This window comes from Argiope bruennichi, chromosome X2, assembly GCF_947563725.1.
Source record: "Argiope bruennichi chromosome X2, qqArgBrue1.1, whole genome shotgun sequence".
Taxonomy (NCBI): Eukaryota; Metazoa; Arthropoda; class Arachnida; order Araneae; family Araneidae; genus Argiope; species Argiope bruennichi.
Genome location: NC_079163.1, coordinates 17,687,789 through 17,703,325, shown reverse-complemented (window position 1 = coordinate 17,703,325; position 15,537 = coordinate 17,687,789). Strand labels below are relative to the sequence as shown.

Sequence of the window (15,537 nt, the reverse complement as noted above, 5' to 3'; positions counted from 1 at the left end):
AATCTTATTTGAAATGGGAATTTATGTGTATGTGTGTGTGTAATACTACCAACTATTACTATCAGATATACTACTTATTACAACATGATGTAAATAATTTGATAATACATATCACAAGATTTGAAAGAGTTCAAATAGAAAAAATAAGTGCTCTTTTCTAGAAATGTACAGAGAAATTAATGCATTTAATAGAACTAAATACAACTAATTTCACATTAGCCTTTCAGTATTTTATAATAAATCTTCCAAAGATACCTTCGGGCAAAAATTAATATTTCCTTAAAAGTTGGATTGGAAATTATAAATGCATTAAACAACAATATGAAATTAAATTAGAATTATCATTCCTTATTTTATACTTTATGCTTCAGCGTGTATTCTAGGAACAGAGTTATTAGAATGTAGTTCGATTCGTTTCTGAAGCTTTTTGTTTAATTCTTGGTACTTTATTAATCACCGTTTTTTTTTTTTTTTTCAAAGACCCATCTGTTCTAACCAGGGTTGCCGTGGCACCGGGAATTTAAAAAATATCTTAAAAACTGGGAAAGTACAGGGAATTTAAAAGTCCCCCCCCCTTCCCCCCAAAAAAAAACCTAAAAAAGGCCGATCTCTGAATATTGCAAAAATGAAAGATCCTAACCATAGCACCAAAAGTGAAACAGGATGTGTAATCGCGGAAACTCGAATCTTTTACTGTGTAGATCAGTGTAATTGCGATTTCAGACAGTTGTTCTCTTTCCATGATATTCAGTGATTGCAGCTAATGAGAATTTGCGAGACTGTTATAGCTTCTTGAGAAAATAAAATAAATTTCTCTGGCCGGAATAGCAGTATTCAATCTGTGGAAGCCTCGCAATAGTGTTTAGTTACACACACGTGAGTTTATTGAATTGTTTGTTTATTATTTGGGAAATTATGAGCTTATTCAGAATAGATTAGAGAAATTTTTTTAAATAATTAGCTGCTCAAAATTCATATTGATCATGAATTCGACGGATAAAAAAAATTAATCCTGATTTTGTTAAATGGGTTCGAGAAGTTCAGCAAAATTCATTTCTTGTGCACTGCTCGTTTTGTAAGCAGATAATTAGCTTAAGATATATTTGAAAACCTTCAGTTATTAGTCATGCCAAAAGAGGGAAACACCCGAAATTATGTCTCAATTCAAAATAGTCATCATTGTTACTGGACTATATATCTAAAAGAAATACTGAAGAAGATGGCATTTCAATTCCGAAAATGTCAAATTTGTTGTCCAGAAATAAAAGATTTCGAACTTTTTTTCCCCCTCAGGGGCTCACCTTCTTTAGGTAGGTACGGGTGTCCCAATCCCGAGGTACCCATGGATCTTTACTCTTTCTTCTCTCTTCCTGCTCTCCCCTATCCCTTTTCTCTTCTTTCCTCTATCTCTCTTTATATCCCCCCTTCCCCTTCTGTTTTCTTCATTCTTCCATCCCTCGACGGTTAGCGAGGGAGCTTTCCATTAGAAGCTGTCGCCGCTCTGTTTGCTTCTTGCTTCTCATGGACAGCCAGAAACCCCATGTGTTCGCCGTGCGTGGCGACCCTTTAGACGGGTGGTACATTTCGGTCCCTGATGTATCAATCGACCGGTATCCCAGATATTTGACTGGGCTGCTCAAGGGGATCAAGCGATGGGGTCACTTTTTAGGCTTGGCGTTAAGGGTGGTCACTGTCCCCGGGGGTACTCTCAGCGTATAGGTTCCGGTCACCATTTTGGCAAGTGCCGAGGTTGGAAAAATTCCAGAGCCGGCAACTACCTTCCCTTGTTGGGCTCCGTGGTGGGCGATGCCGCCTGACCCGAATCACTAGCAATGTCCTATGGGGTCTTTTTCTAACGTCGTCGAAGCCAAATCTACTACTCGTTACATGGTCATTCATACACCTAGCCCTTTTAATTCCATTTCTCCTTTTCTGATTAATAAACTTATTTTATCTGCTATTGGTGAGGTACAAAATATAAAAAAGTTACGCTCTGGTGAACTACTATTGCAGGTGTTCGAAAAACAAGCATTGCAGATCAGTAAAATGACTACACTAGGTTCCTTTCCAATACAAACATCGTACCATAAAACAATGAATATGTCACGTGGTGTACTTTCCGAACCCGATTTTATAAAGGTTTCTGAAGCAGAATTTTTGGAAGAGCTACGAGATCAAAATGTGAAATCTTTAAACCAATAAAAAAAAATTGGAATAGGCTTTGACGAAGCCTTGAACCGCTTTGCACAAAAATGCCAAATGGATCTTATTGTGAGATATTGCTGTGAATCAAACAATAGAATCTCCACAAGATATTGGAATGAAATAATTTTAAGACATACCACTGCTCAAGAATTGTTTATAGAAGTTCTATCAAGTTTAGACATACAGTTACTTTTGCAAATTAGTATAAATGGACCAAATATAAATTAAAAAATTTTTTTAAAGGTCAAAGAAGTCTTTTGTGCGAAAATGATTGTAAAATTTTAAATCTAGGTTCTTGTGGACTACATAATCTATGGAGAGTGTCAGTATGGATATAAATCTATTGCATGGAAATCAGAGGTTAATCTAAGTGCAATACATAGAATATTTAAAGGTAGTCTAACTAGACGTACCGATTTCCTGGATGTTACACATTCTTCTGAATTTCCATTGAAGCTTTGTTCCATCCACTGGGTAGAAAATGTCAATGTTTGCAAACGTGCTCCAAAGGTTTTTGACATCATTAAAAAATATATCCAAGTCCTTTTATTGAATCTGCCACGAATGATATTATAAAAGCTGCTCGGGATAAATTGATTCTCTCTAAAATTAGCTTTTTCTGTTATATTGCTAATATTTTTGGTCATTTCTTAAAAATTTTCAGACATTCAAACCAATGGTGCCTTTTTTATACGAACACATTTTCATTCTTGTTAAACAGTCATGAAAAATATTGCCAAAAGAAGCATAGTCGAAGAAACAAAATATTAGACAATTTATTTTTGATAGATCTTGATAATCCTAAAAAATCTGAGTGAGAAAAAATACCAATATTGGAATAATGACTGCCAGTTACTTGATTACTGTTGGAGGTTTGTTTGGAGTTTTCTGGCACAAGAGTCATGGTTTTAACTATCCTGTTCCAAACTATTAGAGGTGCTGAGAAAAAGAAGCATTTTAGCAGGTTGTTTTATATTTGTGAAGAATATTATAAAAAAAAATATTTGAATGCATGTGCAAAAATTTTAATATTTTAAAAACTACATCCTGTTAAAATCCATTTTTATTGAAGAACCTTGCTTTTTCAACTAGTTAGAACTATGGAGTATTGTTATTCCAGTATTACTAACACATGAATGCTGTTCGCAATTTCCTCTTGCATAACGTACATGCAGAGAGAAAATGCAGGGTTTTTTTTGTTTTGTTTTTTAGATTTGAGTGGCAACTCTGAATATTTCTTGAAGTCTGTTTTTTATGGCTCTAAGCAAGTAATTTTTTTATAGGCCTAATATCTAGTAAATATTGTTTTGTTGTTTTAAAAGCTGCATTTTGTTTAAATCCATATTTATTGAAGAAACAATGCATTATTATGTGTAAAATGGATGGTTGATTTGCTTTAACTTCTTTATTCCGAAGCGCAAATTTTCCTTGCATGTTCAGTATCTGCAAAGATCCTATTTGAAACTTTCCTGAAAAGCTAAAAAATGGTTACAAAAAACAGCTTGATTTATTTAATTAAAAATTTCATTTAGATTATTTCTGTTCTAATAATTTGAAGTCCAAAGAATTTCTCAACTTTTGGTAAGTTGTAAAAATAAATCTTTTGTTGGCACTTAGAAATGCAGCTGAGAAAAGTGAATTTAGTATCATCAAAAATATTCTTGTTGAAAATCTGAAAGAAAATTCTTTAGTTGGTCTAAGAACTGTGTATGATCACATAAACTTTTATGGATATGTTTTAAATGGTCCAATTTTTAAAAGATTTGCTTCAGTATGCAAATATACACGTGCAAGGTATTAGGAAGCTTTAGAAAAGTAGAAAAAAGTTTAGGGAAAAGAAACAGAAAAGGAGTTCAACAAACGCAAAGTGGCATTGCAAGTGAAATTGATGCTCAAATATATGAATTGACGAAAATAAATAAATGAAATAAAAGTAATCTTGCTTTGTAATGTTTTTTAAGTAATCATTAAATGGTTTGTATCATGATTGCAAAAATGTTATTTTGTGTTTTACTTCACCTGAGACTTAATTTTGTGCGATTTACAATTAAAGAGCGTAAGAGATAATTGATATACCCCCTTAATATGTAAATTTTGTATTACTAAATTCTAGGCAATAAAATTTTTGTCGAATTACAAGAATTTATAAAAGTGGTTTGTGTTGAAGAAATAATTAATATTTATTATAAGAAATCTCATTCTACAAACGATTTTTTTTTTTTTTTTTTGAGTTAGCTGTGATCAATGTTTTCTTACAATGTAATGCATATGTTCAAACTTATTAAAATGGAGATTTTCAATCCATTACTTCTTGAAGCTGCAGTTATTTATTTTTGTAAGCGCAGCTGAGACACATTTGACTCTGACAACTTAACATATGCAGTTTGTTCATTTTTTTAAAGAAAATATATAAATCTATAAACCTGATGATGTATCATCTACAATTCATCATATTTTATGATATATATGAAATAGCATGAGATTGCATTAGTAGAATAAAAAGAAGATTGATTACCAGTCAGTTTTTTAATGCAGCTAATATGAATAAAGTTACTTTTATGAAACAGCAGTCAGTGTGATGCGTGAAATAAAGAATTATATTTAAAAAAAAAAGTAGTCTTTGGTTTTTAAAGATATTCTGTTATTTCTTAGTCTCTATTCTTTTATGAGTTATCATCTGAAATGGTCTGTTATTCGTCAAATTCATTGTAGTATGGAAGAGTTTTAATTTTATTTGTGCTGTAGTTTAAATTTAGAATGTTATTTTAAACTTATGTACTGAATTGTACAGATATACTAAAATCTGAACTGTACATGAGGTATGTTATATATTGAACGGCAGCTACTAGTATCCTGTGTTTTCTGTAGCTTTCAATTAATTCTTTGGTTAACGATTAACTTGCAAGCTAAACTAGTGAAGAATAACCATCCCCTTTCATTTATTTTATACGAATACCTATAAAGTTTTACCACTCCTTTCTGTCACAAATCTTGTCTATAATCATTTATCTGCTTTGTCTCCTTTCATTTCTTGTAATCTTTTGCAAAGTCTTTCTAAGACCTCAGGGAGAGACTTTTTTTTTTTTTTTTTTTTTTTTTTTTTTGTAAATGTGAACGCTTGAACTTTATTTATATTTAGTATTGCTGTTTATTTAGTTTCGAGGTTACTTATAAGCTTTTTGTGCAACCTTCCAAAAGTGCCATCTAATTCAAGAAAGAATTAAGATTTATTAATTGAGATAAACATTAGTCGTCCCCTTTTTAAAAAAAAAGGGCTGCAGAAATTCTGGCAAATGATTCAACTTCTGATACCGAATATTTACTATTCAGAGTATTGGCTTGGAAAGAATTTAAAAAGAAAGTATTATATTTTAAGACAGGTCAACTTGACAATACGAAAAAGGCTATTCGAACCTTCTCACACTAGAATGACGTAGTTCGTTGCGTCCTTGAGTCACTGTTTTAGATTTTGCCAACTATCAATGGTAGATTCATTCTTTTAACTGTGGGTATGCCAATGCAATTATCTGAAGTTTCACTTTCAAAACATAAAGAGAAAGCTGCCGGATAGATTAGCTCAATTTTGCACTTGATAAATAAGTACATATTTTTTCAATTTCAGTTTAATTATCACTCAAGTTTTCATTTTAAATTATTGAAACTTGAGAAATACAATTTTAGACTGAATCTTGATACAATATTTGAATCTGTATATGAAGGAAATTGTAGTATAAAAAAATTAAATTGATTAAATCAGTTATTTTTTCTTGCTATAATATTGAGATAAAGAATAGATAGAATATTTCAATATTTAAGAATAATGATAATTAAAATATTAACACTAAATAAGGATGAAATTTAAATATGTTTGAATTGAATAACAATAAATGTCTAACTGCAACACAAATTTTTAAACTATATATTGCATTAAAAAAACGCAGTTAAGAAATCCTTTGAAGTTAATATGGTACATATTTTACATTTATATTATACCGCACATTTGCATGCTTCTTATATTATATGAAATATTTCCCATGACATCATTCATGATCTTACAGGCAAACTTTTGCCCCAAATAGTTCGTTAAATCTATCTTGCATTCTTTTCGGTTTATTAAAGGAAAGAAACAAAAATTGTTGTCGGTTTAAGTTTATTACACAATTCCGTCAAAGAAACTGAGAACATAAAAGCTCGCGATTGAATTCAAAATTCCGGAAAACTTACGGATATCTATATTGTTTTGATTTATCGAAACGAATGATTTCTTTTACATCATGGATCCATTTTGTAATTAATTAATTTTCTTTTCAAATCAAAGAAAACTGCATATTAAAAAAAAAAAAAAGGAGCGCGACTTTAAAACTTGTTTTTTAAGCTATTCTACTTAATTTTTCATAGTTTTGTAATTTAAAAACGAAAAAAAAAAAACATTTAACTATGCCTTGAAAAAATATTTGTGATAATAATTGACGCGCAAGTCGGCAAAAAAAAAAAAAAAACTGAAGAAGGTGGAATAGAATATTTTACATCCCATATACGGAGAATCATTTATTTCTACAAAATAAACAAAACAATAAAAACCTCACACCTAAAAGCAAACGAATCTGATACAAGTAAAAACCTACAATCTGAAAACGATGAGTTGATACAATTTTGGCACAAGTAATGATCTCTGATTAATTAATTTTTTTCATCGTTATATTTAATGTTGGGGAAATTATTTAAAATTGAAAAACTGTCAGTAATAAAGCTTTTGGATTTTCATTTTCCTCTTTTAATATTTTGCATTTTTTCCCTTTTTTTCATACCCTTACTTTAATTTCACTTTATTGTGAGATAATATTTTAATTTGGTTTGACTTTCTTCGAATACTAGCGAAAATTTAATAAAGCTTTTTGATTTTCATTTTCCTCTTTTAATATTTTGCATTTTTTCCCTTTTTTTCATACCCTTACTTTAATTTCACTTTATTGTGAGATAATATTTTAATTTGGTTTGACTTTCTTCGAATACTAGCGAAAATTTCATGCTCATTTTCATGCTATATATATATGTACACAGGATGCATTGGAAAGTCCCTTTAACCTAAAAAATACTTGCGAATGGAGAGAACTACAACTATACAAATGAGGTAACGGTATAGTAAAGCGCCTACGCCCGACCTCATCCAAAAGATAGCAGCGCTCCTACTGGCGAGATTTGGAAGATACTATTATAAATCGAAAACGAAAAGAGATAGAGCAAAATGTCCAATTAGAAAGTTTTAGAGCATCAATTAATTAGTACAAAACAATATTTGAACCAGAAGCATAAAATAAATTATCGCGTGTATACTTAATAATGTCCGAAATCGATGCACGATTATTCTATTCTGCATATTCACATTACCCAAATGTAGCAATACGCAGTTGTAGATTGTGACTTTGTACTGTATTATAACGTCTGTACAACTTCAATTTCCAATGCATTAAAAATTTTTAGTTTCAAAGGTGTTGGCACTCGCTTGATACAAACAGCATAAAATCATCATTAGCATTAAATTATCGATGGCAGACGATAATTTTATTTCAAATGGGCAAGTGGTTTTATCTTAAAACTTCTATTTTCCAAGTTGTGGTAGTCTCAATCGTTGCTAGTTGCTTAGCGATGAGTTGAAAATGTATATTCTCATTTAGCGTGACAAAATAAATGGAATCTTGAATGATCCTACAAAAGGTACATTTCTTAAAATAGTGTGTTAAAAATAATTTTTTCTTGGAATGTGGGGTTAGAATTGTAGAGCTGTGTGAGATTCGCGAGCTTCACTGATTTCCAATATTGCGAGAACGACGAATGCCAACGAAACGCGACGCATACTGCACGGGAGTATACTGTTCATTTTCCGGTCCACATCCAAATGCAGTTACCATCGCAAGTGTGCGATGGATCAGGGAGACATTAAGCACTAGAAGTCGTCCGTATTCTGGCATATGCACTGGCCCATCCACACTGCAGTACATGAGAGATCAGCATGGCTTGTGGCTTAACATGGGCCTGAGTATGGCAAATACTGCATGGTCAAAATTGTACATCCCTATCGTGTCACTCTGCAACAAGCGCTGTTGCCACGGAATAATGAGCGTCGATTTGTTTGGTTTCAGACGAGGAACCGTTTCATCTTACCGGTGTATTAAACTGACGCAGTGTGTGTGTGTGTGTGTGTGTGTGTGTGTGTGTGTGTGTGTGTGTGTGTGTGTGTGTGTGTGTGTGTGTGTGTGTGTGTGTGTGAGATATATATATATATATATATATATATATATATATATATATATATATATATATATATATATATATATATATACAGTACACTCCCGATTATCCGCGGAATTGGGTGGCGCGGCCGCCGCGGATAACAAAAATCGCGGATAATCCGAAAAAAGCTAAAAACGGGTGTAGCAAAAAAGAAAACAGTCATTTCAACTTTGAAAAATCGTTTTATGTACAATAAAACGTAAAATAAACAGCAGGAAATGTTTAACTAACGCTTAATATTTTAGTATATCACTCAAAACGAACCTAAATTGCATTTTGTTAATGAAAACAGAAAAGTGCTTTGTATTTACGAGAGGCGTTAAGGATGCACAGAAAAATGAATACATATGTACTGTTTTAATACTGTAATGTATTTAATTACAAAAGCATAACTGTAAAACTGCACCTTTTTGAAAAAATCAGTCAAAAAAAAAAAAACTTTGTGCGGCAGGCGCGGATAATCGGGAGTCTACTGTATATATATATATATATATATCATAACCGCATGTTCTGAATAAATTGAAATAATGATTTGCATTGAGAAAGATAAATCGCCAAACTTTTTATTTCGAGATAGCTAATTTCGAGTTGTGTCTTCTCAGGAAAAAAATTGTGATTAAACTACTTTTTCTTCGAAGGTAGATTATCGGATATTGATCGATTATATATAGAGAGAATATCGAGTATTGACATTTATTATTAGTAGTATATTTAGTGAGTATAATAGCATGATTATATCTTTGTTCCCTTTTTCAAAATTAAAAATGAAGTTGAAGCGGTTTTTTTTTTTTTTTTTTTTTTTTTTTAACATCTGATGTATTTTAGAAACCTTCTATTTAAATTATACTTATTAAAACTTGAGAAAAAATTATTTAATTTTAAGTTCATCATTGGAAGGCAGGAGCTGGCTTGAGTAGTTGGTTGAATACTGAGGTGATTTTTATGTTCAATACTGGAAGTTGGAGTTCGCTGGAGATTGAGGAGGGGGGGGGATTGTAATTCTTTTAACTGGCCATTTGCAAGAATGAATTTTCAGTGAATTTTCAAAATTTCAAACTGATTCTCATCTAAAAAATAATTGTCATCACAGTGCACTGTGCAAATATTTTGGTGATATCTTAGCAATTCAAATAAGAAGTAAATAAGCTTAGGTTGTAGAAAAGTTGAAAAATTGATAATTATTTAATTGAACTCAATGCATTTTGTAAAAACAATCTAATTAATGCACAACCACTTTGATCATTTCATTACATTCCAAGAGACATGTTCATTAAACTATCAATCAATTCGTGATAAAAAGAAATATTTGTAGTTATAATCTCATACTTTCTACTTAGACTTCTCATCAGTAATGTTGAATTCTTGCCTTCCTTCATCGTAAATTTTCGAAAACTTATTCACTTCATATTCACTTAATAAATATAATATTCACTTAACTTGATTATATCATAATTTCTGTTTATTTGTATTCTAAAACAGTAATTTAACTCTTCTGCATTCTTTTCCTTTGAAGTTCAGAAATTTAAAAAATTGAAATCAGTTATTATATATATATATATATATATATATATATATATTATTATTATTATTTTAGGTGGAGTTATGGACCAGTAATTAGTGATTCCCGAGCGGGAGCAGGCATCGCGTGGTGCTCCATGAAACCGGAGCTTTTAAAAAAATTAGCAGAAGGTTGTTAAAAAGGAGATTAAAGAGCCTGTAGAGTGATGAAAGGCATTTTTATTATTGCTTCATGAAAACAGAAGTGTGAATTTTCGTATAAATGAAAGAAGTCATGTGAAGTAACATTCAAGTCATTTTTTCATTAGGTGGAATCTGTTTCATATTCTCATTCTGTGATTTCATCAAGTCATGGTTTTCTTCATTTATGTATCTCAATTTTCTTTGATTGCTCACAGTGTAATTTCTTTTAACTATATCTTCCCTTTGTCTAATTATGTGCCTTTAAAAACATGCATTATTTATTTAATAAATTAGGCAAAAATAAATGGCATGAGATGGCTTGAATTTTTAAAATGTACCAATGTCCAAAACGTTTTATTTAACTTTGTTTCCTTAGTTTTAAAAATTAAAGATTTTTTTTTTCTATCTTCTGTGACCTAATTAACATTTATCTTTTATTTTTGCTGAACGAAGTGAATAAGGTTGATGGGTTTTTGAATTAAAACTGAACTGGGGTCAAATTTTTAAAAAATTTGATTTTTAAAAGCTCAAAAATCAATAAAGATGTTCATATAAGGAAATTGAATGTAACCCTCATGATCCTGCAGAGCTTATCGTTTTAAAGCAATAAAATCAATCGATTTCATTTATTTTATGACACTGAAAATTTCAAAAATAATGATGATGTAAATTGCATTCAAATTTTTGGGAATTCGAAATTTTGCACTCTTAGCACGCTATAAGTATTTGTTCTTTATGTAGAATTTTTGGAAATTGAAAATAAGTGTTTTAAAAATTATTTTAAATATCAACATTTAACTAGATTTATTTTTTAAAACTTTTCTAGCTCTATTTTTAAAACCAGATTTTCGTCGTTTTCAAATATCGTATTTTCATTATCAAGAATATCCGCGGTACTAATTTACGGAATAGTCATTCGGACGTTCCCTCTGTCTTGAAGTTTTCACTAAATAATTATTTCCATTTGAAAATAATTTTCCTACAAACTACGAAATGTGCCTACTCTGACAGGCCCCGGTTTGCCTGGATTTAAATGAGATATAGAAAGATATAGAAATTCGTTATACTATGATGATAATCCTTGCACAGATTTTGAAACATAATATTTTTAACTTTGTTTCCAAACTAAAGTGCTTCATTTTAATTTGTAGAATAAGCTATGTGCTTTTGCTTTGTTTAAAAAAAAAATTATTGTCAAGAGGGATATTACTATTTGCATATACAAGTCACTGCAGTTTTTGAACGTTTGTTTCTTTTACATTCATTTGATATTTTATTAGTTTTCCGGTTACTTGATTCAACGTCGGATTTAGTTTTTTTTATGGAAAATTTCTGAACATTAAATTTAAAACTATGATTAAACTCTTTCTAAATACTATTTTTTTAGTATCAAATAAAAAAAAATTGTTCTTTTTTTTTGTTTATATTTTTTCTGCCTTTATTAAGTTATTATGTCTTTCAGTAGAATACCTTTTTGTCTTTCAGTTGAAGATCTTTTTATGGTCTTTCAATTGAATATATTTTTGTTTACATGTTTAAAAAATTTCATACTAAGATTGATGTAACTTTTTGAATACTCATTTATGTGGAACATTGTGGAATATATTTTTGTTTACATGTTTAAAAAATTTCATAGTAAGATTGATGTAACTTTGAATACTCATTTATGTGGAGCATTGTGGAATATATTTTTGTTTACATGTTTAAAAAATTTCATACTAAGATTGATGTAACTTTGAATACTCATTTATGTGGAGCATTGTGAAATATATTTTTTTTATGTGTTTAAAAAATTTAATATTAAGATTGATGTAACTTTGAATTCTCATTTATGTGGAGCATTGTGAAATAGTTCTTGGTTTTCATCTTGTTAAATGAAAGTTGCAACAACTGATGTATTCATTTTGTAGTGTTTTATATTGATTCATTATTTTAAATATGTTGTTTTCCAGTGCATTTTAAATAATATTTTTCTTAAAAATCAAATGCTTTGTTTATTGGATATTTCTCCTGATTTAAGAAATCCATTAATTTTTTTATTTAGATAAAATAGTAAAATATTTAGGTATTACTGTACTGTATTATTATTGTATGACCAAAGAATTTGCTACCAAAGAATATATTTATATACATGTCAGTATGTGATGAGCTGGTAATATAAAAAATATACAAAATAATAGTTATAAAATAGAATTAAATTTCTTTCTTTCTGTCAGAATTTTAATTTTCTTATGGGACTGTACTATTTACAAATGTTTAGATATTTGTGAGTGTATATATAGAATATTGTTTTTAAAGAAAGAAGTATGTACTGTTATTTCATATCCTGTTTATGGATGTAAAACAAATAATAATAATAAATTTGCAGGACTGTAATTTAGAAGTAGTGATGGTTTTCAAAATTTTAGTTCAATTTAGTTAGAGTTATAAATTTGCTGAAAATTAAATATAACTACATTTAAAAAATGGGACCGTAAATGTTTTTTTTTTAATTATTAGATTAGGAAATCTCATTTTTACCATATTTTACAGCTTACAAATTTCATTTGTTGAGGCATATCTTGTAAATAAATTCATGATTCCTAACTCTTTGGCATCAAAGAATTACATTTCAGAAAGATTCAGAATCTTTTATGTAAATTATAGCTCAACTGATTTTTGAGTATTATTTTTCCTTTGTTGATTTTTTCCCCAAATGCGATTGCTATAAGTAAGTTGTTTATTACATTTGTTTACATTTTGAAGAGAATATAAAAATGTTTTTGTGCGTGTGAGGTTCTTAAGGCAAATGACGATTAAAATTTATTGATATTTTGATTTCTCATATGAGTCCTGCAATTTTTACATTGTATTTTTAAGTGGATATTCAAAAAAATTTGTGACTATTAGATGACGCTACAGCCTATATAAGCGAATTCCGCTGATGAGCCGCGAAATAACTCGAAAAAGATTGAAACCAAAGCAAAGGGGCTTTTGAACAATTTTTATTGATAATTATGGTGTAACATAATTGCCACTTATGATTAATAGTTATTTTCTGTATTTACAAATAATGTATTTTTTGACAAAAAATTGAGAACTTCTGTTTTATGTTATAATAGTTCCTTTTTTTATGTTATTGATATTGTTTTTAAAACATTTCATCACAAAAAAAGAACAACCGCCAATAATCGAAAATTTACTGTATTGATATGTTAGAACACTTAGAAATTCTTCATTTAATATCTATATGTTTCAGTCATAGTATTTTAACACAATATGAACATTTTTTGCATTGTATTGTTTTTATTTTGCTAATTTATTGAAATATTGCATAAATTTATATCTTTTACTTTCAAGTGAAACTGCACACTTACTTTCAACATGAACTTTTATCATTTCATAATTCATCAAGTAAATACTTTTTAATCTTTTCCAGAAAATAACTTAAGTAGAAGTCTTCTTATCTGAAAATTCTGACAGTTAATATATCTTAACTATTTTGTGCAATATAATTGTTCTAATTAAGGTTGAGTTTATAAATCTAGTCTAAAATGAGTTGGATATCCTATATACAAATCTACTCTTATAAATAGAGTTCGTGATAATTCAATTTTAAGCTGATGTTAGTGAATAAGAAGTATTAATTTTAGATTCCCAGCTAAGTCAAACAGAGTATTAGTAATTATCTTTTTAATTTGTTAAAGCTAATTACCAAAGATTAACAAACCATGAACAAAGTAGCATGCTGTGCAATTCAGTGGTTGTAAATATACTCATGTTTGTTCATTTTTTTTTTACTTCACTTATTTTAATAACTCATAAATATTTTAATAATTCTTCTCTTTAATGGTGTTTTCTAATACTGGATAATTTGATACCTGTTAATTTAGAATACATGTTTTCTGTTGATTTCGAAAATTATTTTTAAACCTGAGAAATGCATGCAACTTCTTTAAAATCAGAATTCTCAACAAGAATTTTGGTTACAAAATATGTATTATGATTAAGTATATGCTGCTGATGTACTTTGAATGAGTTATGATACATTATTGATAAGAAATTTTTATTTGTAATGCTTGTCTCTTTAAATGATGCAAATGCATGTGAATTATCATTCATAATAAAGAAAAGTCTTAACTGAAATTTTGCATAAGGATTTGAAGTTCTTTTTACATGCCTTTCATGTTAAAGGGAATTTCAAACATATTACTATCTAATTTAGCAGGTGTAAATAATTTATTTTTTACTATTTTTCTGTTGTATCAAGTTCATCTTTTTTTACAGTCAATACAATTGTTATTAAACTTGTGTTCCTCAATAAAATATTTTCTTATCTCAAACTGATGTATTTTATCATTTTTTTCTCATGCATAGTGATGCTGACGAGTTCCATCGTTTGATTTTAAACTGTAATATTTGTTTTTGCTCTTGAACTCTAGAATAAATATTTTTTAATATCCCATACTCTCGAATGCTAAATTGTAACATGTGTTAACAATTCATATCAAATACTGATTTTATCTTTCATGAGTTGATTTATCTTTATTTGATTTTTTAAATAAATTTTGATTTACCATATTTTAAAAATTTCCTGAATATGCATTAAGTCACTTTAAAGAGTATTTCTGTAGTTGACTGATGCATGGAATTAATGTAAGGGTTATTATAAGAATGTTCAAATGAACGTAAATCTTTATCAAAGAAATTGAAACCACATAAACACATGCCATCACCATCGAAAATAATAATAAAAAAATAAAAAAAAGAAGAAGAAGAAGCATCCTGACTTATGTTTACAGTCAAAATAATTGGCAACTCTATGTCAGTTTACAATTAATAAAGAAGGATTGATATCAATGCTTGTGAGGCGGGGAAAAGAAAACCTTCCCTCAATTGCATCATTCTATAAAAAGAATTACAGCATCGGATATTTTACGGGTTTAAAGTAGGGGGTACCGTTACTGCTTTTAAAATTAAATCGAATTGTTATACAGGGTACATAGCGTCATTTTATTGCTATAGAAATGCCCTATTATAGATTGTGTTTTCTTTACATTATCGGATTTTTCAATGTTTAAAAAAATCCAAAGGCCGGTGGAAAAGACTTTATCTCAGTTTAAAGAAATATTGATAGAAATGAGAAAATGCATCTGCTCTATTTACTTTTTTTCACCTTCTTTTGCTCGTTTAGGTACGGGGGGGGGTAATTTCTTTTTAATTTTATGTATTCGTGTAAAACCACGACTGCTGGTTGTTTACAGTAACTTCAGCGCATAGTTGCTTTTCCACACTCGATTTCTCGTTTATAAAGCATCGTTAATTATACTTGAACAATATTTATTGACTCCTTATTAGTGA

The 15,537-nt window shown here is 29.3% G+C and overlaps 1 protein-coding gene across 4 annotated transcripts in view; it reads left to right on the top strand.

Moving 5' to 3' along the window:
* Positions 1-14,483, top strand: part of LOC129960604 (kelch-like protein 8) — a 68,783-nt gene extending 54,300 nt beyond the window's left edge. For all 4 annotated transcript variants that reach the window (XM_056074112.1, XM_056074110.1, XM_056074113.1 and 1 more), the window contains exon 9: positions 10,091-14,483. In XM_056074112.1, coding sequence (XP_055930087.1) covers positions 10,091-10,193 — 103 coding nt within the window. In that variant the 3' untranslated portion in view covers positions 10,194-14,483. The remainder of the gene's footprint in view (positions 1-10,090) is intronic.
* The last annotated feature ends 1,054 nt before the right edge of the window (positions 14,484-15,537 follow it).